Source organism: Myotis nattereri (genome assembly GCF_964212035.1).
Source record: "Myotis nattereri genome assembly, chromosome: 3".
Classification (NCBI taxonomy): Eukaryota; Metazoa; Chordata; class Mammalia; order Chiroptera; family Vespertilionidae; genus Myotis; species Myotis nattereri.
In genome coordinates this window covers 205458598-205485035 of record NC_138077.1, presented here as the reverse complement: position 1 = coordinate 205485035, position 26438 = coordinate 205458598, and the positions used below count along the sequence as shown (strand labels likewise).

Below are 26438 nucleotides of genomic sequence, written 5' to 3'. Positions count from 1 at the left end.
GGCTACATGCCCACGAGGGAGAGAAACCACCCAGCACCCAGCACCCAGTTTTCTTCCTTGCTAACAAGTTGACTAGCTTTCAGAGTAGTTGTCACCACAGGAAACAAAGAATTCTCCAGATTCTTGGAAATCGGAATTATAATAGCTAACATCTGAGGGCTTACTATGTGCCAGACGCTGCTGTAAGCTAGACGAAAGGTGACTTCTTATCCCTGTCTCACAAATGATGCAACACATAGAGTGTAGTGTCCCTGATGGTGACACGAGCTCATCTGCGAGTCCTTACCACCACCCAGTTCTCTGAGTGCACGATGTGGACGGGGCCCTTGGCCTTCCTCTGCACGGAGGAGTGGACGATGCGCCCAGTGACACCGTCCACGAGGAAGATGCCGATGAAGGTGCGCTCGTGGTGTACGTCTGTGCTCTCGGTCACCACGGCCAGCAGGTTGGGGTTCAGGCTCTGGGGAGAAGAGAAAAGCTCCTCAGAACCACAGTGGCACATCATGGGCTCCACACCACGGGAGGGGGGCAAACCTGGAGTTCACTGGTCTGGCAGAGCAATCAGGTTTCCTGGTGAGAAGAGCTTCCTGTTTAGAGTTTGTCACCGCTGCACTCGTTTAGTGTCTGCTGAGTGCCATGCCATGTGCTTTGCCTACTCATTTCACTGAATCCATAAACAACTTTGCAAAGTAGCTACTATTATTACCCACATTTCAAGATGCAATGTCTTACAGGAGTTAAGCAACCTGCTCAAGTCACAGACATTGGTAACTCAAGATACTACCAGGTCTGCCCATTCGCTGGCCTAAGGACGCTGCTCCAGCAACGCTATTTCTCTCCACCAGTGTCCTCCCTATCACCGAGTCAACGGATAAGCCTCAGTTCTCTCCTTACATGACCTACTAGCACCATGTGACACGGGATCACTCCTGCTTGAAGCACTTTCTCCACCTGGCGTCCAGGACACATGCTCCCTGGTTTTCTTTTTGCCTTACTGGCCACGCCTTCTCATCTCTCTGGCAGGTTCCTCCTCATCTCCTGATCTCTTGTACATTTCCATCTATACTTGCTCTCATGGTGACCACCATCTCATGGCTTTCACACCATCTATGGGTGCTGGCAATGCCCAACTTTACGTACCTGGGCCAGACCTCTCCCTGAACTCCAGACTTGACTAACGGACTGCCAGCTCAGTATATCTTCTTAGATGTCTTATCTCAAACTTGACTTACCCCAACTGAACTCCTGTTCCACCCCTGCTAAAACCTGCTCCCTCTCAGAGCTCCCCATGCGTGTCTTAGACCGAGAACCTCTAAGTCATCCTCAACTCCTTCTCTCTAACACACACACACATCCTATGCATCAACATATCCTATTGCTCCACCTTCAAAAGTATCCAGAATCAGATCCTTTGTCACCAACCCATCATCTCACCTGGATTATTACAACAGCCTGTCTGCTTGCTCTACCCCTTGGCCCACGACAGGCTCATCTTGACACAGCTGGCCAAATGAACCTGTTACACCTCAGTCACTTCTGTCACTTCTCTGCTCAAAACTTCCCCGTGGCTCTGTCTCAGCCGAAAGGCCAGAGTGATGGCCTGTGATCTGGCCCTGTCACCTCCTGACCTGAGCAACCCAGACTCCCCTCCTCAAAGACCCCGTTCTAGTCCCGCTAGCCTCCTTGCTGTTTCTAGAACACTCCAGGCATGCTCTGATTTTTCTGTCCAGAAGGCTTTTCCCCACTCCTCACTCCTTCAAGTTTAAGTGTCATTTTCTCAATGAGACACCCCCGCTCCTTAACCACCCTATTTTAAATGTATCCCCCTTCAATTCTACGCTCCCTTTCCCTCTTCGTAGCTTCGGATTTTTCTATGAAACTGGTTGTCCTCTCACATACTCTCTAACTTACCTGTTTACTTTCTTTACTGGCCTCTTCCAAATACAATGAGAGCCTCACGAGGAGGGGAAATGTCTATTTTGTTCACTGATGTATCTTAGTGTCTAGAGTACCTGGCACTCAAATAAATAATAAGTCCACTTCACCTCCGTAACTATAGTCTAACCATGAGAAAAACATCACACAAACCAAAACTGAGAGACATTCTACAAAACACCTGATCAATACTCTTCAGAATGATCAAGGTCATGCAAAACTGTCAACTAAATGCAATGGAGCCCTGGACTGGATCCTGGGGCAGAAAAGGACATTAATAGAAAAGCTGACGAAACCCAAATAAAGATTGGAGTTTAGTTAACAGTCTTGCCCCAATGTTGATGTCTTCGTTTAGACAGATGTACTATGGTCTCCAAGGGGAAACTAGAGAAGGGGCTTATGGGATTCTATGTAGTACTGCATCCTTTCTGTAAGTCTAAAATTAAGCCAAAAAAAAAAAGCTTATTTAAAAAAGAGACTAACCTAAAAACTTGCATAATGAATATGAATCCAAAAAGCCCTATTCTTATTATGCCTTCAACATATGAAAGCACAAGTATTCTAGCATATTTTACCTCGTACGAATGAAATTACACAGTAAATTTTTTCTAGTACAAGTCAAAATGTACTTCAGAATATGTATTATTTTGGTCATTCTGAACAAGCAAAACACTGCGGTCACATGGAAGGCATCCATCAGTAAAGGTTTCAAGCTGGCAGCACTGATAATGCTGTGTGGAGGACACCATTCTAATCATGTTATATGTTATCATTAATCTTCACAGTAATCCTCTGACACAGGCTACAATCTCCATTACATCAGTGAGAACAGAAGTCAGGAAGCCTAAGCGAATGACCCACAATGAAAAGTCAATCTGCGGCCGAGCCTAGTCTGAACCTGGACAGCCCAACCGGAGGCTTGTGCTCTGCCTCACGCTTGGCGAATGAGCTTCCCGTCAAGTTCTGGTTGTGGTACCCTGCTCTATGACATCTCCCCCGAGCTCAGTCTCTGCTGTGCTGGGGGGTGGAATTAATGTCTATTACTACAGTGACTACATGCTCTCATAGGACAGTTCTGCAGCCCACTAGTCATTTCTCCATCTCCCATCCTTTACTACTAACTAGAGTGCTGGATCATAGAGACGGGCTTTCTGATGAATCAACTGAGGTTTAACCGCAGACAGTTCTATCAGTACTATCTATATATATAAAAGCCTAAGTGACTGTAACAACTGAATGACCAGAACAACCGATCGACCAGTTGCTATGATGCACACTGACAACCAGGGGGCAGATGATCAACAAAGAAGCTGCCTCCTGGTGGACAGTGTGCTCCCACAGCCAACCTCCTGCAGCTGGCCATCCTCCTGTGGACCTTCCCCAAGCTGGCCATCCTCCCACGGCCCCTCCCCCTGGCCGGCCAACTTCCCAAGGCCCCTCACCCCTGCCAGCCTGCCAACCTCCTGCAGCCTCTTCCCCCAGCCAGCCAGCCTCCCCATCGGCCCCAATGGTGGAGGGGGCTGGCTGGCTGGCCAGCCAACCTCCCGGGGTCCCTCCTCCCGGCTGGCTGGCCCCGATAGGCCTTGATCACTGGCCAGGCCGAGGGACCCCATCCATGCACCAAGCCTCTAGTCACTAAATATAATAGCTAACATCGACTGGGCAATGGCCATAAGCCAGGCCCTAGGCTAAGCATGAGTCTCTCAGGGGATCATCACAACCACCCTAGAGGGGCACAGTGTACCCATTTCACAGATAATACTTTAGGCTCAAAGGATTAAATGACTCACTGGAGATCATGGACCTACAAATTCTAGAGCCAGAATTGAAACCCTTGCTCTCCTACTCTATACCAGGCTGCTGTGTCGTACCTTGTAGAGCACGCTGCGGTCCCCCATCACACGGCCCTGGGAATGAACGTGCTCGCTGCTGCGCTTCCCTTTCACCTTGACGATACGCTGTACTTCTGGGGGAATGGTCAGCTCCCAACTCAGCTCAGTGGTGAGATCCTGGAGCAAAGGCAACAAAGCCGGTGCTTGTAGTCAGGAGGCTATGCCTAGACTGGAGACTGCAGTAGCTAGACACGCCCTACAGTTCATTACCTGCAGCCTTTGTGCTGGAAGAAGGTTCTGGTTTATGAAAGAAGTTTTAGAACTCACAGTTTGACTTAAAAATATACTTAAAAATATACCATTAAGAAAGCAGAAAACTTATTCAATAGCTCCCCACTGTTTATCTGAGTAGGCAATATCCAAAGAAAGTTTACCACTTATTACTAAAATCAAAGAATCCGTATCCTGGGCCAGCAGCGAATGACTGAGCTGGCAGGGACCTTTAAGTACTATAGAAAAAGTTCTTTAGAGTCACAGGAAACTATACGCAAATCTGTATGGTTAAATGTTACTAGAGGGGGAGGGGAACGGCACACAAGGGCCACCTGGGTGGGGTGCTGGTGCCGTTCTGCTTCCTGATCTGACTGCCATGTATGCAAATGTTCCCTTCTGAAAGGTCACTGAGCTAGAACCTCAGAATTCTGGATTTTTCTTAGCATTATACTTTCATTTAAACATGGGTTTAACAAAGTAGTAAGAGATGAAAAATAAAAAATCCTATTAATAAATGAGGTCAATTCCATTTCACCAAGAAGAAACATCTATGAATCGCGTATCTATATGGCCCACACAGCTGCTTACACAGTGTTGTGAATACACAGAAGGACCGTGGAAGATGCACAGCCGACTCCTGACAGGCCTTCCATCTGGGAAAGCAGCTGGGAGCACGGTGGAAAGGGTCTGCTCACATTTTGCTTCTGCGCTTCTGCGTCAATTTAATCTTTTACAACGAAAAACATCCCCAGAGAGCAAGGTCACCAGTCAACTCACTCAGAGGTCAGACTGTAAGACACCCTTGGCCTGCTCCCCATGCAGCGTTGCCTCCTTTGTCTGCCCTTGGCCACCACTTACTCCGATGACATCCTCAGGATTCCACTGATTCATGACACCCACACTCCAGTTTGCTCCCCTGTATCCACAAAGAACTGTCTCTTTTGGGGTCTCCTTTTTATCAACTTGGAAGGGCAATTTATTTTCGCTCACAAGGGTACAGAATGTATTTTCTGGGTAGACCATTTCCTATGCTGTTTATGTGAAAGGTTGGCTGTTACAAAATGTCAGAAACGGGCACTGCACTTTAAAACAACAGATAATACATTTAGATGGCATTTACCATGTGCCAGGCACTGCTTTACATGATTTATATGTATTAAGTCCCTGCTCCTCACACTAACCCTATGAGGTAGGTGCCATTATCATCTTATTTCATAGACAAGAAAGCAGAGGCAGAGAAATCCTACGCCCACGGTCACAGTTAGTGAGTTTTCACACATAGGCAGTTGGGTCCAAGCTCCTAATCTCTATATTATAGTACCTCTCCAAAGGCCCTAAGGGACAGGACTGAAGGACCGTCTGGTGAGGCCACAAATTACTCCTCTATGCAGCCCTGCTAGCGAGACCAAGACCAGGCCCTTGTGAACCTCCGAGCTGGACCTCAAAGCCACTGTGTATCACTGTTTGTAAGAATTGGACTCAAGTATGTCAGGGTCAGAGCAAATCTATCCCATTTCTGGAGTAAAACTCAAAGCACACATTCTATCAAGAGTGAGTTAGTGCCCTAACCGGTTTGGCTCTGTGGACAGAGCGTTGGCCTGCGAGCTGAAGGGTCCCAGGTTCGATTCCGGTCAAGGGCATGTACCTTGGTTGCAGGCACATCCCCAGTAGAGAGTGTGCAGAAGACAGCTGACCAATGTTTCTCTCTCATCGATGTTTCTAACTCTCTATCTCTCTCCCTTCCTCTCTGTAAAAAATCAATAAAATATATTTTTTAAAAATGCTCATGTTTAAAAAAAAAAAAAAAAGAGTGAGTTAGTAACACCATATTCATATAGAAAGTACTATTACTCAACCCCCATTCCCACCTCCTACCTTCCCCCAAATGGAGAACAGTGTCCCTTCTCACTGCCATAGAAAAGGAATGCAGAATGAGAACTCCATGGGAGCAGACTTTGTCTGTTGTTGATTGCTTTTTCCACAGCACTTAGAACCATGCCTGCCATGTGGTAGCCTCTCAATAAATATGAAAATTACTTTGAATCAGACATCAGGACTATGCTGATCAAAATTTTCAATAGAATGAATAGCATAATGGACTTCTTAGCCAAATAACCAGAAAACACCCACGTCTCTCCCTGAAGGGTCCTGCCAGGATGCCCCTTCCCTACCTTCCGAAGTCGATATCCACACAGCCGTCCCTGTTCTGCATCCACCAAGTAGAAGAAGATGGAAGGGGCTAGCTCATGAAGCTGTCGCAAGACATTCCGAGTGGCTGGGAAAGCCGTGACCTTGAACATCCAGAGCCCAAGAAAAGGGTTAAAGGATGCTCTAAGCACTTTCTCAATTACTATTACTATTTCCCATCAAAGAGAGCCTTAATAAAACAGCAAACCTTAAAGAACTAGTCTACTGAACTCAATTAGGGCTTAAATTTGGATCTGTTAAGACCCTGAATTTTCACCAGTGCAGAAAGAGTAATCAAGTCGCTTAGAGATGCCCTACAAGCCCAAATATGTGCTGACGGCAGACAGCCCCAGCTCTGGTCCACTGGCTGCTGTGTGACCACCCCTGCCCCACACCCAACTCTACGTGGATGTCCCCCACCACTCTAAAGATGTCGTACCTTGTACTCATCATCTATCAATAGCAGCACCTTGGCATAGTCTTGATCCATGATGGGCAGAAGCAAAGACTGCAAGATGGGGCGCTTCAGCACTGGGGGAGCCACCTGACTCCACTTCCCAAAAATGGGATTGAAGACATAGAGAGAACTCATTCCTGTCTCCTGAAACGGGCAGACTGTCAGATTCCACCATGGAAAGAATGCACATCCTAGGAGTCAATCTGGGACTGGAGCTCAACTGTGCTGCATCCCTTAGTCTTTCCTTAGTCTTGGCTGAAGGTGAATGATCCCCAAGGCTAATGTGTCAAAAGGAAAATAAACTTCCTCTTGACTCCAAAGCTAACCAAGAACTGGGCAGGCTGAGGGGCAAATAAAATGGTCAATAACCAAATCAGCAACCCCAGGGCAGCCATTCCAGCAGAACGCCTCCCAGCTCCCTTCTGATAGTTCCAGAATGAACTGACAAAAATCCATCTAATTCTGGAAAGCAGGGATACAAATACTAGTAGCTTTGTGTCCTGCTGTCTCTCATCTACAGACGAGAAAACAGCCACTCAGCTACCACCAGCCGCCTATGCTTGGGAAGAAGACGAGCTGGCTTACTACACACCTGGTAAAGTCACCCCCACTTTCCAGTCACGCCCACCTCAGTCCTGGATGGTTCCTCCACTCAGAAAAAACTGGAAGAAACCGAGCTCTAACCCCTGAATACTGATCTTTAACACTCATACAATTCTAAAGGCTTAGGAGAAATTTAAGTTACAAAACACCAAAAAGCCCCACCACTTTGGCCTCACCTTGTCCTTTACCAGGAGGGTGCACTGTGGGGGGTGGGGGAAGTGAGCAGTGGTTCTCTGCACCATCAGTTTAAAGGAGGAGTCTGGCTTGACATTGGGGAGATATTGTTTCCACAGGATGGTGCCAGAGCTGCTCTCAATGCCAAAAAGCTGCAAGATAAACAAGTAACTGGCTCACTACTAGAAAGACAAACCAAAGAACTGATTCTATCCATGAAAACTAGAGCGCATGCTCCCCACCACCCCGGAGCCTCTAGGGGTTTGGGACCTGGGCTCACCCCCGCACCTTGCCTGAGGCTGTCACCGTCACCACCATCTTCTGGAGGTTGAACTCATCTCTGGCCAGGGTGTCAATGCTGATCTCATTCTTAATCTGACTTCGGGGCTTCCGAGCATCATAAAACATTTTCCAGAGGTGGGAGGTCCACGCCTGCAGCAGGATGAGCTGGGACGAGAGGCGTTTCAGGAACATCCCCAGCAAGCCGTCTGGTGTCAAGGAAAAGGTAATAAATACAACTGAGGCTCCCTCCCCACCAGACTAGGTGTGTCCAGCAAGGGGGTACTTGCTTTTTCTTAACGAGGGGTCGCTCTCTCCCCTGTGGCTCGACACCTCAGGCTGCACGTCCAAGGAGCGGTCCTGTGTCTGATGCCAACAGTCTCACACTCAGGGACAGCCAGGCAGGAACTTCCAAACCTACTCACCTGGCTCATAGTACCGCACCTGCCTGGACCTTGGAATAGGAGACTAAGAGGTCAGGGATCAGCCATGCAGGATGCAGCCATGCTGTGAACGTCTCCACCACAGCCCCACATCCAGAATGGCCAGAGGAAGGCTCTGGGTGCCATGAAACCAAAAGAGGGAGGGATGTGGGGTGCAGGGGTGCATATGTATGTGTATCATGAACGGGTACTTCCATTTCCCACTGCTTCACCCCTATTCTGTCAACTGTTTGACCAGGCCCAACAGACCTACTTGCAACCAACTCCCGGGGCTATCGCTCACTCTCCCGACTCCATCAATGACACCACGACCCTCAAATCTCCTCCTCAGGGCAGATCTGGTCACTGAAGCAGGTTGCACAGTAAAGAGCATGGCCTCTGGCGTCTGGCAGACCTGGGTTAAAATCCCAGCTCCACTGCTTACTAACGTAGTGACCTTGGGAAATGTACTTGATCTTCTGGCCTCTGGTTCCTCATCATTAAATGGCATGCAGTCCACTGACTGGGCCACTGCAAGATGACACACGATATACATACAGGGTTTTGCACAGTGTGGGATACACGGTAAGTGCTCACTGAAAAGGAGGGGTGCCCTTTCTTATGTAATGTTTATTCAGGTCAAGGAAGAGCAGTGAGAGGCAAACAGGACCAGTCACAGCCATAGCAGTCCACGCACACACAGTATAGACCTTGTTGATGCAAGTCAGGAAAAACAAAGAATTAATCAAAAGCTAGTCATGTGGACAGGCAATGAGCAACAAGGTGGCAGAAAGCAGATTTTACCTTGAATCGCTGGATCCAGGCAGCAAAAATAAATAGTAAAGTCAAATTAATCCTCAGCTTAAGAAAACGGCAATGCCTACCAGGGTACCTGGCCCAGAGTAGGCCCTCAGTAAATACCTGTTGGACAGCGAGATGAATGGATGGAAGGGACAGAGGTGGGGGTAGGAGTGGCTCAGAGTAGAGGGAACTGAGTCCATCCTGGGGGGTGGGATGTGGCCAGGCTCAGAGGGCACTGGCCTCAACAACTAGGTCAGTCAACCCAGTCATGTCTCTAGAAAGGTATGGCTGCTGCTTTGGGGACAATGGGTGTACAGTGCCTGGCAAATTTTCGGTGATCAGACAATGGTAGCTCTTACTATACCAAACTAAGTTTCTTTTCCTCAAGGCCCTTCCCTAGAGGAAGTCGCAGGTGACACCTTTCATAGAAAAGAATGGGCACATAAACCATATGGCCACAGAGCACTACAAACTGGTCTCAGAGCCGGTTCAGATCAGACTGGCACCCGGCTGCACCCTGGAAGCCAGAGATGCTGTGAGACAGCATTGCCAGTGGTCCAAGTAACAGACACATTCCCAAAGCATCCCCTGCATCGACTCTGCTGGCCCAACCTCTTGAGTTCATACCTGCCTTCTTGCCAAATTCTCCTTCCAGCTCAGCCTGCGCCCCAGTCAGGGGGAGGTCCACCATCTCTAGGCACACCACTTCTGCCAGAGACTCCTCCCGGCTCCACAGCACCGCCTTCCCTGCTGGAAAGAGCATGGGCACAACGCTAGGCCCCTCGCCTCCTGAAGAGACTCTCCTCGGTGGCTCAGGGACGCCCTGCAGCTCTTGTGTGACCAAGAGAAGCCAGAGCAAGGGGCTGGATTCTGTAACTCAAGGGAAGAAAGTTCCATGCCCCAGCCAAGAAGGCTAAGGAATTCCTCAAAAGCAGGTGACATGCTCTGGAAAAAACATCAGGGTACGCTCTGCGGGACTCTTCCACAAGCCTGTCCACAGCCCCAAACAGAGTCTGACTGGAGCTCCCAGGCAGGCCGAAAATAAATGGCTGAATGAGGTCGCTTACCCAGCTGCTGCAGGAAAAGGAGCAGATGGTCCTCTGTCTGCACCAAGGCCCGGTAGCCCACGGAGTCGTCCTTCTTCAAGAACACCTGGATGTACAGCTATAAGCCAAAGAGTCAGGACCACTGCAGTCAGCGAGAATTCAAATGCCTCACAGAGCACCATTCAGGTCAGAGGTCTAGGTCATGGCATTATCAGATGTCTAAATAATACAGTTATTACCTGGACTCCAATAAGATAACACATGTTCTTAGGAGTCAACACAATGTTGCTAGGCTCGCCCTCAGACCTTGTTATGGAGGAAACCCAAGGAGTCCCATATCATTCACCATGTGCCAATCACAGCCCACTAAGTAAACAGGAGGCCAGGATTACACTTCCCATTTTATTTTATTTTATTTTTTTATTTTTTATTTTTTTTAAATATATTTTATTGATTTTTTACAGAGAGGAAGGGAGAGAGATAGAGAGTTAGAAACATCGATGAGAGAGAAACATCGATCAGCTGCCTCCTGCGCATCCCCTACTGGGGTTGTGCCTGCAACCCAGGTACATGCCCTTGACCGGAATCGAACCTGGGACCCTTCAGTCCGCAGGCCGACGCTCTATCCACTGAGCCAAACTGGTCTCGGCATTATTTTATTTTTTAATCCTCACCCAAGGATTGAGGATATTTTTTTCCATTGATTTTTAGAGAGTGGAAGAGAGGAAGAGAAGGAAAGAGAAACATCAATGTGTCTCACTGGTTGCCTCCCACACACACCTGACCAGAGCCAGGGAGCTAATCTGCAACCCAGGTACAAGCCCTTGGCCAGAAATTGAACCTGAGACCCTTTGGTGCTAGGGCCGATGCGCTAACTGCTGAGTACACCAGCTAGGGCATACACCTCCCATTTCAGAAACAAAAGCCCAGCCCAGAGAGGCTGAGGAACACAACTGAACATGCACAAAGACAACACAGGCAGCAACGAAGAACGCCAGCTGCAGGGCTAGGACCTCTTGCTAGCTCGGTGACTCGGGACAGGGCCCTGAATCTCTGGACAGTTTCCTCGTTTGTAATAACCACCTCACAAGACTGATGGGAGGGTTAGATCAATTAGTGCATCGTGAAAAGCTTAGCACAGTGCCTGGCACAGCGATAACCTGGAATGAATGGTACCACTTTTACTGTTATTCACAGGGATTGTGGCTGGTCAGTGGGTCAGGAAGGACTAGAACCCAGAGAGCTCTAATCCAGGACCCGTGGCTGTGACCCGGCCCTGAGGAAAGGGAACCCCACACTGAGATGCCCACAGGACGGAGCCCGAAGACAAAGGCTCCCACTCACCCGCTCCGGCCGAGTGCCGTTCTGTTCCAGGCTGAAGGTGATTGTGGTGTCGAGCAGCCGCCGACCTGTCTCCACTAAGTAGAGGTTGATGGTGTAGGTCTGGTTGAAGCAAGCCAGCGTGTCCTAGGGGAACAGACAGCACAGGTCAACTTGAGGGATTCCCCCAAAGGAAGTCTAACTGGGGGGCAATACCCTAGAAAAGAACCCAGGCCAAGACAGGAAATACATGCAAAGGAAAGAGAAAAGAAAGCTAAATCCTAAGGCAGAACCAAGACACCTGAGTAAATAAAATTACAACCACTGTACTCGTCCAGGAGGAAGCCAGTGCAGTGTAGCAGAGACTTCCCCAAGAGGTAAAGCCGTCAGCGGGGAAGTGACAGAACCTTCGGAAAAGCTGATGAGAAAGAGCCACAGCAGGAACCTGTGCCCCAGCCAGCGTCCCATGCTCTGCTCCAGTGCAAATGCACAGATTAAAACATTCCTACCAGCTGGGAGCCCAGAAGAAATGGGGAAACTATGGCCCAGAGGAGAAAGTGGGTAAGAACAGATTCTAGAGTTTCTACTTCCTAATCTCCCAACTGAAAAGGAGCAAGAGAACTATCATTTACACAATTCAGGAAACCCCACTTGAGACTGCAACTCCAGACCAGCTCATGGCCTAAGCTGCACCCCCAACTTCATGGGGTGACCCCCTGGGTCTAGGTCTGGCACAGTGCCCAATGCCACACCCTACCTGCGGACTAGACTTCTCCGAAAAGCTCCCCAGCGACCCATCTTCAGAACTGCTAGATTTCTGCTAGAGAAACAAGGACAGAAGGAGGAAATTGAGCCGAAGTGTCACTTCCCAGTTACCAAAATGAAGCTTTCACCTGTCTCAACACTTGGAAGAAGGCAAATCGCAGTTTCTCATTCCTAACCACAAAACCTATGCCACCCTTGATAGTCCCAGATGAAAGTGAAGCATCACGTTAGGGTCCACTCCTGGGGACCAAGGGGGTGTACAAAAAGCTCTAGAGAACTTAGTTCTCAACAGCTTGCTGCCCCCTGGGCTCAAGGCGACCAGGAGACTATGCCCAGACTTTTGGTTCCCTGGGCTCCTGGCAGACACACGAAGGAAACCCCCAGTTCTGACTTTACTCTCAATACTCACCGCTTCATTCCGACAGGTCATGACTGCAGCCACTGTCTTCTCCCCGGTGGTGGCAAAGCTCACTAGGGCAGTCTGGGGGGAAAGCAGGGTGTCAGTTCCTTAATGGGCCTTTACTAGCCAGCAGCCTTCCAGAGGGCCACCTCTACAGGGAGGCCCCTTGGCCATGGAATTGAAAGTTCTCCCAACTTGAGAGTCTAATGGCCAGGGCATGGCAGAGCAGAGGAAGGGCTAGCTGCATCTACAGCTGAAAACGGGCACAGGCACAGTCAATCCTCAATCCTACGCAGCTTTCAGCATCTGTGGGAAGTTGTAATTACTGTCCCCATTTTCCTGAGGACTCAGAGGAAGGTGCCGGTTTTACTCTAAAGATACTATATAATTCTTAGAAGAAAAATTATCCCATTTCTGCTCTAAGGCTAAACCCTCTCAAGCCACTTTTGAAAAGATGTCTTCTATCCTGAGCAAATGCCTGCAGCTTCAAAGGCGGGGATTCCAACATCCATGTCTTGGCTGGATGGTCTGAATCCTAGCACACCATGCGGCCTGCAATTACCTGTGGGAGGTTTTTGAGCAGACTCAGGACCCCGTGATGGTAGTGCAGGAGAGCATAGTGGCTTGGGGACAACTGCAGGAAGAACTGGGCCCGAGAAGGATCCACTGGGTTGGGCTGTGTGGACAGGACCCGGGGTTGGAATCCACTTGCATACTCTAAGTCGAGAGACTAGAAGACAAGAGGGCGGAGGGTTAGGGTTAGAAGCCAAGAAGTCGGGTTTCCATCCAGGCCTGCATCCTCTGCCCCACTTTGCCAATGACAGTAACTAGGCCGTGGCATGTGGCTCTGAAGCTCCCATTCAGGTTCTCCAAAGAGGAGAGTGGCCCACTTCCCCTTTCACCGTTCAGCCAGAGGCCCGGCCTCCTCTCCACAGCTGCCAAGGCCAGGAAGGAAGCAGTGGCGCTGGGAGAGACTTTTCTAAGTGGCGAAGACTGTGCCTCCGGCCAGCCCAACAGTGCTGGCCTCTCACCTGCAGTGGGATCTGCCTCAACTCCCACTCCGTCTCCAGGGCCAAGGTTTGGAGGGACCGTGAGCTCGGGTCAGGGCACACCAGGACAGCCTCATCCACCACACCGCAGGCTCCGGTGAGACTCTGCAGCCAGGGAGTCGAAACCCTGACCTATGGGAAAGACATGTAACAGGAGGCCAGTGAGGATGTTTACACTTCCCACTCAGCTCTTCAGCAGTGTCACCGCCAGTTCCCACCAGGGCCTAACCACAAGGTTCTTCATGATTGGTTCCAAAGTTCTTCCTGTCCCCCAGCCTCCCGAAAGCTCCAAAGCCAGAGAAAAATCCCAATTTTCTACCTGGATGCTAGAAAAATATGCCAGATTACTTTTTAATACCTGATACTTCAGATAAGCATTTATTTACTGTATCTGTCATTTGGGGTTTCTCTATCATTATTTTACAATATTAGTTTGCAAGACACTCGTAGGCAACAAACGGATCTATGCAACTCTTTTAGCCACCACAGGGGAGCACTCTGGGCGAATGCCAGGGCTTAAATAAATACCCGGTGAGGAGGAGGCGGCCTCCGAGCGACAGGAACAGGGAACTTCAATGGCTTTTGCCAGCTGAGTTCTCTGGTCCTAGTGCGAGGAAGGGCTCTATCTATTCCCGCCTCAGTTCACAGGGCTCCTCGGGAAGATGCCTGACCGTACCTGCTGCACAATCTCTCCATCTTCCACATTAAACTTGACAATGTTCACGTGGCTGAAGGGAACAATGCCGAGGGCCCACACCACCCCAGAGCCGTAGGAATACACCGTCTGGTAATGGATGCTGTCACTAAGAGAGGGAAGAAAAACAGGGAGCAACAGCTTCAGCCACAGGCAGGGGTCCTCCAAGACCAGGCTGCCAGGCCTTCAGCCAGAGGTCACCTACTCTCAGTCCCCAAATAGGTTTTGTTTGTCTCACACAGTCTTTTTTATTATTTCAATTAATAAATAATTCAGTTGTCCACATTCAGAACTGAGATTTTACATGTAAAAACCAGATTTCTAGCTTTTCTTAAAAAGATGTGGCAACACTACCCAACACTGCATCCTATGGGGCACTTATCAGCTGAGTAAGGCTGCCCCCTTGAGGTAGGCCAGGCTCACCACAGCTCCCAAGAATCCCCCAGAGCCTGCTGCCTATGCAGTTGGTCCTACAGGAATCTGACTTTTGGTCCCTGCCTGCGGTGGTCTAAGTAGAATTTTCCTCCCTCCCTCCTATTCCTTCTCAGCTTCAGTGCTTCCCACCACCAGCACCTCTGGAAACCATCCCAAATCTCACTAAGCTCCTACCCTGGGCCTTCTTGAGTTGTTACAAGTCTGACATGAACTAGAAGTCAAAACGCCGGAAGCAGTAGGACCATGAATGAGAGAGCCACACCCTTGCTTGACTGGCTCTCTGCCTAGTTGGAGGGTTTCTCCTCGCTGCCAGGGCAACTGCAGAGGTAGCACAGCCTCTGAGTTCAGGCCTAGACCTAGTGAGCCCAACACGCTACACATGACCCCAACATAAGGTAAGCCTGGGCCAAAGCAAACGCTTCAGCCCTAAAGGAGAAAGAGGGGCTTGTAGAGAGCAGGACCAGGTAGCCACCATCTGGTGGGAGGGCAGCCTTACCTTTCTGGGAGATGTTCCACCCACTTTAGGTGCCCACTGGAGAGCTGATGGAGGCCAAGAGTGGTCTTCTTCAGGACCGCAACGTACCGCACTGACTCCTGCAGGCCTACCAGCCCAAGTGCCTGGAAACTGAGCACAGGTACAGGGTGAGCACGCCCAGCGCCTCAGACAATCTGGCACACTACCACTGTAGCTGGGTAGGCAAGAAAATAGATTTTGGGCTCCAATACATCTGGATGCTAGCCTGGCTCTGCCTCTTTGAACCACTAGGCCATACTGCTTCCCTCAAGCCCCCTGAATCTGCTAAGGGTTGTTCCCACCTTCCCGGGGGACTTCACAGCAACCAGACCAACCCCCCACCATGGCACCCCTCAGACAGTATTGTCATTACTGGGCTACCTGCCTGCCTCCCCCAACTGATAACGAGTTCCTTGATGACAGAAACGAGCTCACATTCACATGTGTGTTCCCACTGCCTGGGGGCTCCCCAAATGTTTACCAAACAAATGACTATTGGATGCATAAGCTAATGCACATGATCTAATTAGTTAAACAACTTTAGCAAAGATATAACAGTAGTTCGAGCTGTTCTCTAAACACAAAATTAAGACATTGAAAGTTTTATATTATGTTCTTGTACCTACAACACTGCAAAGTTCTCAAGTCATGGTAAGATTAGAAAAAGCAGTTAAGTACAATAAACACTGCACCTAGCTCAGAGCTCTGCACCTAAGAGGTGCTTAATAAATGCTGGCTGAGTAAACACGTGTTCCATAACCTCAAAAACATCAAGTCCTGGCCAGTGTGGCTCAGCTGGTTAGAGCACCGAAAGGTGGTAGGTTCGATGCAGGGTCAGGGCACATATGTAAGTTGTGGGTTCAATCCCGGTCGGGCACACATAGGAGGCGACCGGTTGACTGATGTTTCTCTCTTATATCAATGTTTCTCTCTCTTTCTCTCTCTTTCCTCCTCTCTCTAAAATCAATAAAAAACATATCCTTGAGTGAGGATTAAAAAAACAACAACAACAACAAAAAAAACACATCAAAAACTGGGCATTTAATGCTCTTTGGCTCTGTAGTGGTTCCTGGGGGAAAAGCCAAAAGACCCAGAGTTGCTACCCACAAAGATCTGTGCTCCAGCAAAGCCCTGAACCACGCCCAGATGAAATACAGCTTCTTCCCCTCTACCTGCCACTGTCCAAGGTAATCTCCCAATTCAGGCCCCCGATGTTAGTCTCCCAGGAACGCATGATCCGCCCACCATTGGACACAGTGACAGCATCTGGAAGAGAAAAAACCATGGTGACATCCTCTCCCAGACTGGAGCTCTGTAGCCTCCGAGGGCCTGTTAGCGGCCACCTCGCCTCTGCTATGGGTGCAAGGAAGAGCTATTTGGGAATACCCTTCTCCTTTCCCTCCCAGACCAGTGCAAGGAACGAGGAGAGGCAGCCAACACCATGAGAGAAGCAAAGCAGGACTCCGCTTACCCTGTCCGTACAGCAGCATGGCGTCCACTGCCCCTTCCGCCGTGCCCTTGTCAACATGGCGCCACACTGAGAGACAGGAGAGTCAGACATTACTACGAAATAGAGAGGCATCCAAGAAGGCAGGTGGGAGAAAACAAGAGAGGTCTTTGCTTGCACAGCGGTGCCCAATTTTATTTCAAGGGAGGGAAGGACTACAGAGAACTGGCGATGACCCACTCGCACTCACTGGGTAACAAGGGGAGGTCTCTGCACTCCCACCTCCATTACCACCTCATCAAGCATGTAAATGAACAATGACATGATTAACAAAGCCTATATGATTCACAAGAAAAACAGTGATTATAAATTACATATCCATGATTTTAGTGCCTAAAAAATCCCTAAAAGCAGTATAAGTAATTGGGAAGGTGGCAATCCAGATCTTTAATGCAAAATAGGGTAATGTGTTTTTTGCAGCAATATCTACTTTAAGAATAGTTAGGACTTTGTCTGAGGGAATAAACTACAAAGGCCTGTAATAGGAATATATTAAATGACAAGACTAAAAAAATAAAATAAAATAAAATAAAATAAGTTGTCAGAATCCAGTAAGAGATGCATCTTTTGGCCAACTTGTCCCTAACTTGGAACCAGCCAGGCAGACTTCGCAAGCCACAGACCACTGTGGGTTCATGATGGTCAGCCATTCCATCCCAAGCTAACGCCTACAAAATTCACTCACAGATGTCCCCAGTCCGGGAATTTAAGGCCGCAATCACGTTCTTCTCCGTGGCCACAACCAACTTCTTGGATCCCGGGGAAAATTCCAAGGAGGCAAATTTGAGCTTCCCAATATACTGCTGTCTCCTGGAGAAAAGGGAAACGTGAGGGGCCAAATCCATCACTGCACAAAATGCTCTGGAAAAAGACAACGGCACAAGCACAGGCTACCCGCATCATACCTATCCTAGGACATGGGAGAAATGTTTGTTAATGAGGAGACCTGACCCAAAGCCAGCTTTCTATACAATGTAGTCTGAAGCAAGCGGAACAAGGATAGCCCTAACGGATGAAAAATACAAGCCTTCCTTCTACATGGAAGCACATGTTTATCTCAAGATCAGTGCCACCCAAAGAGCACCTGGCCTACATGCCACCAGAACGAACATTACGGCTCTCTCTGCAGTCATTAAAGCGGGACGGGCACTCATAGGGCACACGAGGGAAGAGGCACAACCCTGTTGTCCATGAACATGCAATCCAACTTTTCCTTCTATTTTCACTGACCTCTGGAGAAAAAAATTATGCAATTTTTACAACAAAACTCCAGAGACCGGGTCAGGCTTTGCTCTCTACAACCTTTTCTAGCCCACACCATGTTCAGGAGGATCCATTTGACCCATTACTCATGCTTTCTTGGGACTATACATATCTCATCACTTTCAACGCTCTTACCCAAGCATAAAGAGAATGCAATTAGCTTCGTATGGCAGACTACCAAGTACATAGGAGGTGTTTTTGCGCTTTGCTATTAATGAAAAAGTGCTACATTCTCCAACAGAGAGGTGAAGGCCAGGGGAGGGATGCCAGGGGCTGGGTGGATGTGGGCAAAGAGGGGGGCAATGGGGGACATCTGTAATAGTGTCAACAATAAAAAAGAAAAAGTACTGCATTCTCTAGCAAATTAGTCACACATGATGCTTACACTGAATTCCTCGTCATAACGTTGTTTGGTCTGATTTTTTTTTTTTAAAGAAGAAACTAAGCTGGTAGTGGAGAGACAGGCTTATATTACATTTGACAGTTTCTGCCAGGATTTTCACATACTTGACTCTCACTGTATCCAATGAACATGCCACGAAGTACACAGGACGATTATTACCCATTTTACAGGTAAGTAAATCAGAGCCCACTGAAGTCATCTAATTACTGTCAGAACCAGAATGTAAAACTAAGATCTTCTGACTCTAACCCATGCTCTCTTTTAAAATATTGTTATCTGGACTATAAAGTAATGCCTGCTCATTGTAGAAATGTGAAAAATATACAAAAGCATAACAAAGAAAATAAAAAAATGTCCCAAATACCACCGCCATAAACGTATTAACATGTTGGTGTATAAACATGTTGGTGTATTTCCTTCCATTTATTCTTCAGCTTGTAAATTGCATATGCCTAGTATTTGCTACATTGGAATCATACATGTTATATTGTGAGCATTTACCCCATCATTAAAAATGTGACATGTTGCATTTGTCACCCCGTCTTATATCACACACTTATACAGGAGGTCCTGGAATAATGTTGTTTCATTGTAACCATCTGCGTGGGGACTTAACTCTTGCTTATATCAATTAGCCTATGGGAAAACTGGTTTTGATGTATGTGGTTTTGTTTAAAATTGCAGAACCTACTGAATGGCAATAAGTGAGGACTTGCTGTATACCTGCCCCACAAGCTCCTTCACATCTCTGACTCCACAGCACCTGGAAGAACCACTGACCACTGCAGGCACTCCACAAAAATGTGAATTAACTTGCCTGATTCAGAAAAGACTTCGCAGCGGAGCTATCTGAGTGGGGACCTGAAGGTGGAAATGCCCCCTGAACAGCAACAATAATGGCAACATTTACTGACTGCACTCCATGAGCCAGGCATTCTGCTCATTTATGGGAAGTACCTCGATCATCCTTACAACCACTGAAAGAGGTGATGTACCAATATTATTAGTGAACCACGTTACAGATCATGAAAACAGGGCACAGAATGGGCAAGTCGCCTTCCCAAGATCACACAACCCTTAAATGGCAAAACTGAGATTCAAACAAAAGCAAGCGAGCTCCAGGGCCTCAAGGAAGAAGGTGAGGGATTGGGGCGGGGGGTATGTGAGTGAATGGCACCTCCGGCCGATGTAAAACTTGCGCGGACCTGATCCGAGGCCACAGCTGGGTGGGGCGGGAAGGGAGGCGAAAGGAAAGAGGCCTCCGTTTAGGACGTGGAACACCCAAGGTCCTGCGCACACGCCCGCGAGATGCCCATTCGGGAGCATGAGAGTCCCCGGAGGGCTGTCGGCCTCTGGCACGCAGGTCAGAACCTGACGTCACCGAGAAGCGGCCCGACGGGGCGGCGGGAGCCGTGCGCCGACCAGACCCCGAGCCTGCGGGACCTCACCCGGCGTCCCGGGCTGCGACCTGCACAGTCTCGCGGGGCGGCCTAGAAGCGCCCCCACGTTTGGTTTAAGGCTCTGCTGTCGCCACCTTAAAACTTCACTTCTGAACAAGGGTCGCACGTTTTTTATTGCACTGGGCCCCGCACGTCATGAAACCTAGCCGGTCCTGCTGCCTGTAACCCGCCTCGCTTTGGCAGGCAGGAGACAGGTACTGGAAAAACAGCCGCATATTCCCCGAAGGGGCCCCGCACGCACGCACCAATCAAACTTGCCGACTTGGTCTTCGTAGACTGCAGCCGCAGGGATAAGCAGGGCAGCCCAGAGCCAGAACCGACAAGCCGCCGCCGCCGCCATGATGGGAGCCGGCCCCGCCCGCCGCCGGCCCGGCATGCACCGCGCGCAGGCGCCCTCGCCGCGAACCATAGAGTTGGGGCCACACGCGAAGCCGTCGGTGGGGCGCCCAGGACTCGGAGGTCCCGGGACGCGCGGAGAGTAGCCCTGGAGACGTGGGGACGGGCGCAGGTGGCGGCCGGCGGAGAGGCTGACTGCAGCGCAGATTGGGTCAGGCACTTGCGAGGACAGCTCCCGAGGGCCGTCCCAGAGGCCCCCGCGCCGCCGGGGTCCTAACCGGCCGCACCGCCTTCCGCTGCACGTGCCTGCGGAGAGATGCCCAAGTCCAAGCGCGACAAGAAAGGTGGGCAAAGGGGCGTGGGGACGCAGGGGAGCCCCGCTGGCTGGGTGCCGGCTGCGATGGGGGCTGGAGGACCTGTGGGGGCGCGGAGTGGGACACCCAGGCCTTCTCAGGGAGCTTCGCTGCTGGTGGCGCGGGAGCACTTGGGGACGGGGAGCCTCCCAGGGCGCTGGAGCCTGGCTGGGGCAGCGGAGCGGAGACCGTGTTACCGGCTCGAGCGCCGGGAAACGGCTTCTGAGCGCCCAGCTGCGCCCGGTCTCTCCCTGGTCCACCTTTTCCACCGCAGCCCACCTCCCTTCGTTGTCCGCGCTGTCCCCACCCTGGCCGCCTCTCCCTTCCTTCAGCACGTTACTTGCCCTCGCATCTGGTTCTGTACTGGCAGCTCCTGTGGCCCGGCCTGCTTAGGACCCAGTCTTCCTACGGCTGACGTTCTCACTTGTCAGTTCATATGGCACCTCCTAAGCGAGCATCCCGACCATGGGGGCCTCTCTCACCCCTGCTGTTTGGCACATTCACTCAACAGATATTTAGGGGCCTGGCAGGAGGATACAGCAAGGAAGGCCTAGAGCCCTCATTGAGCTTAACATTGTAGTCTTGGGAAGTATGTCTCTCCCCATTATACCAAAAACCGAATAACTAATGTCAGATAGTGATGAGTCCCGTGGAGTAAAAGTGAGAGAAACAGGTGGTGTAGTTTTGTGTACGGTGACCAGAGAAGGTCTCTGATGAGGTGGCAAATGAGCAGAAACCTGAAGAAAGGAAGAGAACTACCTACGGAGTTACCTGGATAATGGCTTTCCAAGGAGAGGAAACAACAGTCAAACACTGACTGACAGGAGGGCGTGTTCGACATGTCCTGGGACAAGAGGCCAGTGTGGCTGGAGCAGAGGGAGCAGAGCGGGTAGGAGGAGTGGGCACAGTGAGCAGGGCTTTTTAGACCTTTGCAAGGAATTGCCTTTCAAATCCGGATGAAATGTGCAGCTGTTTGAGAGAGAGCCCGAACAGAGAAATGACGTGGTTTAACTTTACTTTTAAAAGGCTACCCTAGTTGCCTTGTTGAGAATGGACTGGGTAGTTGGAGGCAAGGATGGAAGCTGCAAGACCAGCAGTAATCCAAGACAGGATGAGGTTGGCTTGGTCCACAGCTGTAGCAGCGGAGGTGACAGAAAATGGATCGTTGCGCTGTTTGCCCTCCTGTGCTGCACTTGCCCTGGCCGTGGGGTTGCCTTTCTGTGTGTATGCCTTGTGAAGAGGCACTAAGCCCCAGGCAGGATCAACAAGAGGCACCCTGGGCTTCGCATCTGATGTCTTCTAAGTGTTTGTGGGTTCTGTGAGGGGAGCCACGATGAGACCTGGCAAATGCCAAACCCTTCCTGGTAAGCGACCATTTGGGGCACACTGTTGCTACAATAGGGGTGCTTTCCTCTCCCCAAAGTGGCATTGCTACATCCATGGGTTCAGACTGCAAAAGATGTAGCAGAGGAGGTCGGTGATGAGCTCCCAGACTTAATTCATTCCACAGCAGAGGCCAGCCATAGATGGTCTCTCTGCACCATGGCCAAGAGCCAAAAGGGACCTGCCTCAGCCAGCAGGCTGGGTCTGCCACTGAAAGCACTCCGTGAGCAGGAAGAAGACCCACCCCACACCGCAGTACGGAATTCTAGGTTAAACTAAGAGGAGCGAAGGAATATCTAGTTTGTCTGCATAACAGGAAATGTATCAGCGTGTCTCCCAGGTCCGGAACAACAGAAAGCAGCGCTCTGAGGACCCTGGGAATAGCCTGGCTGCCTCTCCCCAGACTGGTTTGGTCCAGACGATCCTGGAGGTGAGAAAAAATGAGTCTCCAGGACACCCAGCTTGTCTCATCGTGTCTCCTTTTTCTTTTTGTATTAGTTTCCTTAACCAAAACTGCTAAGAAAGGCTTGGAACTGAAACAGAACCTGATAGAAGAGGTAAGACCTTGTTCTTTTTATTTTTCCAGACCTTGTGTTTGGTTTAGAAATGTGGGTCTAGGACGGTACATTGAGGAAACAGTCTGTTTAAAAGGAGGAAAGGAAAGGCTGGTCCCGCCCTTTTGCTCCAGTGGCAGCACCAATAAAAATCTCAGAGTGATGATTTCCAGCTTTGACTGAGCTCTGACTCTGCCCTGCACGGGGCTGTGTTCCACCTGTATCATTCCACTTCATCCTTCATAGGAGTTGACGCTGTCACTGTTTTGCGGTTGTGTAACTGAAGCTTACAGAGATTTGTTAGCCTGCCTGATGTCAAAAAACTGGTAGTTGTCAGGCGTGGTTAAATGCACCAACTCACTGTGCACTGCTCCGGGCTGCAGGCAGGGTCAAAGGGGTGTCTACTTAGCCGCGGCCAGCAATGTGGACAGAGCAGGGTGGTGAGGGAAGTGGCCACAGGTAAGTCAGAAACCTGGGAAGACCGTGGGATCTTGGCCCATGGCTCAGCTTCCCCGACACTTTGAGGTCACGCCTGCTCTGCTCAGAGATCCTGGCTCCGAGGCCTCTGGTTCTGAACTTCCGGTAGTAAGGGACCTGGAGCATATTCTTCCCCATCGGAGGCCTGAGTGTTGCCCAACCCGTGGTGCCCCTTGAACGTCAGAGCCCCATGAATTATTCCACAGCTTCGGAAATGTGTGGACACGTACAAGTACCTGTTCATCTTCTCCGTGGCCAACATGAGGAACAGCAAGTTGAAGGACATCCGGAACGCCTGGAAGCACAGCCGGTGAGCGGCAGCGGGCAGGCCCATTTGAGTGTGGAAAGGGCCACGCTGCTCAGTCAAAGCCCAGAGGCAGTTACTGACTCTTGGTTACCCGAGTGACACAGATGGCATCTGAAGGACAAAGTGCCATGCCGCCGCTGGAGGGCACTTTTTAACTGTGATAGCTGGTTTTGCACTGAACTTCTTGGGGGGCTGGACTTGGTCATTGCTCAGGGAATGTTTGAGCATTGATGCCTCCAGGAAAAGGGGCTCCCTTACCCCTGGGGTCTCTTCTTTTTAGGAACACCCTGTCAGTTTTAGGTCAGGATGTGCTCTGGGATGCCATAGGACCCAACAGCAGGCTGTACAAGCCATGTGGCGAGTACGTCCTTGGGCTGGAATGATGACAGTGCGATTGATGATTCTGGTCTGTTGCTGCACCAGCACTGGTTCAGACCATTAACGGGCCTCTTCCATACATTCAGACGGGAGGGCAGATATCCACATAAATAATATTCAGAGTAGGCTGGTGGGCATATTGTGAATGTCGGGCCGATAGGCAGGAAACAGTGGACTGGAGGCAGTGACAGGGCTCCATGGAAGAAGTGGGAGTCTGACCATACCTCCAGCTACAAAGCAGGGGTAGAGCTGGTTTGCACTTAACTGAGGGGAGGGCTGGGCAGGCCACCTCCTTCACAGACTCCTCTCTCTGTAGGATGTTCTTTGGCAAAAACAAAGTGATGATGGTGGCCTTAGGTCGAAGCCCAGCTGATGAGTACAAAGACAACCTACATCAGGTGAGTCTCAGGCCCTCACCCGGAGGGGCCAAAGCTGCCTTCTCTCCTGCTGCTCATGTGACATGCATCCCAGCCGGCCGGCTCGGGAAAGCAAGGTCTGGCTTAAAGCTCCGGCTTCCTTGAACCTCGATCCAGCTGTGACCATCAAAAATGCCTCCAGATATTGCCAAATGTGGGGAGCAGGGGTGAAAATTGTCCCGTCTAAAACCGCTGCTCTAACGTGACCCGACCTACCCCCTTTTGTTCTTTAGGTCAGCAAGAAGTTGCGGGGTGAAGTTGGTCTCCTTTTCACCAATCGCACTAAGGAGGAAGTGAATGAGTGAGTGTTCTTGAGGCGTGGTGGGGACGAGAAAGGTTGGTGAGGACTCTGGGGAAGGAATAATCCAGGGACTTTGTACAGGGGAGACAGCAGCTGGTTCCTGGAACCCGTTACCAAGTCTTTATTCCTAGCACTGACTTCAGGTGGGCGGGTGGGCCAGTCAGGAACCTCCCCTCCAACCCTTTTCACTCCCCTAAGGTGGTTCACGAAATTTGCGGAAATGGACTATGCCCGAGCTGGAAACAAAGCGACGTTCACCGTGAGCCTGGACCCGGGGCCCCTGGAGCAGTTCCCGCACTCCATGGAGCCACAGCTGAGGCAGCTCGGCCTGCCCACCGCCCTCAAGAAGGGTACGGGAGGCCCCTGGAGCTGAAGGGTCACAGCTGAGTGGCCAAGAGCACAGGCCCCCAAACCTGACAGGCGCCCGCTCCTCCCCTTCCTGGCTGAGCAGGTTATTCCTACCAGCTTCCATTTTCTCGTGAGAAAGTGCGGCTGAGTGTCTGCCTCCGGGTTGAGGTGGATGTGGACAGGAACTTACGGCCAGTACACAGCACTCAGGAGACAATGGGGGAGGCAGTCACTTCTCCCTAAAGGCTGCTGAACACCGATTAATCCGTGCCCCTGTGGGTGCTGCATTGGTGGGGGGACAGGTGGCCATGCAGATTCCTCCCAACTCTGGGCAGCGGGCAGAAAGCTCTGCCAGAAGTAACTGCTTGCCCCCGCTCTGCAGGTGTGGTGACCCTGCTGTCCGACTACGAGGTGTGCAAGGAGGGCGACGTGCTGACCCCAGAGCAGGCCCGCGTCCTGGTGAGTCCCGCCTGGCCCGCCCAGCAGCCTGCAGACCATGGCGGGAGGGACCAGAGAGATTCCTGATCACACCCGCTCCTCCTGACTTGGTTCCTTTGTCTCCTGCAGAAGCTTTTCGGGTATGAGATGGCTGAATTCAAGGTGACCATCAAATACATGTGGGATGCACAGTCCGGAAGGTTCCAACAGATGGGAGATGACTTGCCAGAGAGCGCGTCCGAGTCGGCAGAAGAATCAGAGGAAGATGACGACTGCTGACGGGCACGTGGGACTGGGGGCCTCCCGGCCGTGCCAGGTGTCATCTTGACCACACTGGACTGGCGCCGCCCCTCTTGGGGGAGCAGCTGTTGGTTTTGCTGTGATGAAGATGAGAGGGCGATAGGGACAGACAGTTTCCCTACAAAGAATAACTGTCTGCAGGGTGTATCCCTGTAGATGGCAAAGGAACTTTTCTCAGAAAAACAGGCCTTTGGGTTTGGACTTTTGTTCGGATTCCTAGGGTTCCTTTTGTTCACCACCTGAGTCAGCTTCCAGCACTAGTTCCTGCGAGACTTCTGGGCACAGGAGAGCAGCCTCGGGGCTTCTCTTCCCTGGCCCTCAGTGCCCTTGCCTGAAACGGGTTCGCTGAGAAAATGGGGCACCTTGGCCCTGACTGGCATGGCTCAGTTAGTTGAGCATCGTCCCATGCACCGAGAGGTTGCTGGTTCCATTCCGTCAGGGCACATGCCCAGGTCGTCGGCTCAGTCCCCAGTAGGGGGCAGGCAAGAGGCAGCTGATCTGTTTCTCATTGATGTTTCTCTCCATGCCCCTTCCTCTAAAATCAATAAAAACGTTTTATAAAAAGAAAAGCAGGCACCTTGGCCGCTCTTCCTACCCCTACACACACTCTCCCAAACCAGAGCTGACAGCTTCTGGAGGACCAGATGACAGGCTTTAGCTGGGACCAGAGTAAAGCCCCTGGGGAAATCGAGAGTGTTAATGTTCCACAGCTTCCTGGGAGGTCTTCTTGGTGGTGACTCTAACGATAGGGTTTTGCCCAAATTGTTCTATTTGTAAATGACTCCGTGAGGCCATTTCTGAATGAGAGAAAGCCTACTTCAGGTTCAATGGCCATTTATCGTGTGTGGAAGGGCCACCTCCAGTCCCTCCTGAGAGAGGTCAGGCTAAGTCAGCGCAGGAGGCTGGGAGGCCTTCCCACTGCCGCTGCCCTTCAATGGAGAGTCCCTACTCCTGCGCCCTTCTCCCCAGCCCTTGGGAAGACAGGAAGGGCCGCTGGCAGCAGAAGAAACAAGCTCACAGGTTTGTTC

General features: G+C 50.6%; 2 protein-coding genes across 5 annotated transcripts in view; one reads left to right on the top strand and one right to left on the bottom strand.

The window, feature by feature from the left end:
* The window catches only part of EMC1 (ER membrane protein complex subunit 1), a gene marked incomplete at its 5' end in the record, with an annotated part of 23968 nt that extends 3773 nt beyond the window's left edge, over window positions 1-20195 (bottom strand). The window contains 19 exons of one of the 3 annotated variants that reach the window (XM_081086826.1): window positions 287-460; window positions 3807-3944; window positions 6212-6331; window positions 6667-6828; window positions 7464-7613; window positions 7750-7949; window positions 9576-9713; window positions 10031-10127; window positions 11354-11476; window positions 12087-12149; window positions 12504-12575; window positions 13057-13224; window positions 13526-13675; window positions 14220-14346; window positions 15169-15297; window positions 16359-16452; window positions 16658-16723; window positions 17379-17503; window positions 20065-20195. In XM_081086826.1, coding sequence (XP_080942952.1) covers window positions 287-460; window positions 3807-3944; window positions 6212-6331; window positions 6667-6828; window positions 7464-7613; window positions 7750-7949; window positions 9576-9713; window positions 10031-10127; window positions 11354-11476; window positions 12087-12149; window positions 12504-12575; window positions 13057-13224; window positions 13526-13675; window positions 14220-14346; window positions 15169-15297; window positions 16359-16452; window positions 16658-16723; window positions 17379-17503; window positions 20065-20195 — 2427 coding nt within the window. The remainder of the gene's footprint in view (window positions 1-286; window positions 461-3806; window positions 3945-6211; window positions 6332-6666; window positions 6829-7463; window positions 7614-7749; window positions 7950-9575; window positions 9714-10030; window positions 10128-11353; window positions 11477-12086; window positions 12150-12503; window positions 12576-13056; window positions 13225-13525; window positions 13676-14219; window positions 14347-15168; window positions 15298-16358; window positions 16453-16657; window positions 16724-17378; window positions 17504-20064) is intronic. The other 2 variants (XM_081086827.1, XM_081086828.1) reach the window with 2 other exon arrangements.
* MRTO4 (MRT4 homolog, ribosome maturation factor) lies at window positions 19757-26438 on the top strand. 2 transcript variants are annotated; one of them, XM_081086830.1, is made up of 8 exons: window positions 19757-20499; window positions 22390-22448; window positions 23129-23232; window positions 23924-24005; window positions 24257-24324; window positions 24523-24674; window positions 25055-25131; window positions 25240-26438. In XM_081086830.1, exons 1-8 carry the CDS (start codon window positions 20472-20474, stop codon window positions 25387-25389), a joined length of 720 nt encoding a protein of 239 aa, XP_080942956.1. In that variant the 5' UTR covers window positions 19757-20471; the 3' UTR covers window positions 25390-26438. The 2 variants fall into 2 exon arrangements, with proteins under 2 accessions (XP_080942956.1, XP_080942955.1); XM_081086829.1 differs by lacking the exon at window positions 19757-20499 and having other exon boundaries at window positions 21409-22448.

What these genes read in the sequence shown, in the direction of transcription:
- MRTO4 (XM_081086829.1), top strand. Translation starts at nt 22,332, where the DNA reads ATGAGTCTCCAGGACACCCAGCTTGTCTCATCGTGTCTCCTTTTTCTT. An exon ending in AACAGAACCTGATAGAAGAG is followed by an intron (nt 22,449 to 23,128) that starts GTAAGACCTTGT and finishes ATTATTCCACAG; the next exon opens with CTTCGGAAATGTGTGGACAC. An exon ending in GCCCACCGCCCTCAAGAAGG is followed by an intron (nt 24,675 to 25,054) that starts GTACGGGAGGCC and finishes CCCGCTCTGCAG; the next exon opens with GTGTGGTGACCCTGCTGTCC.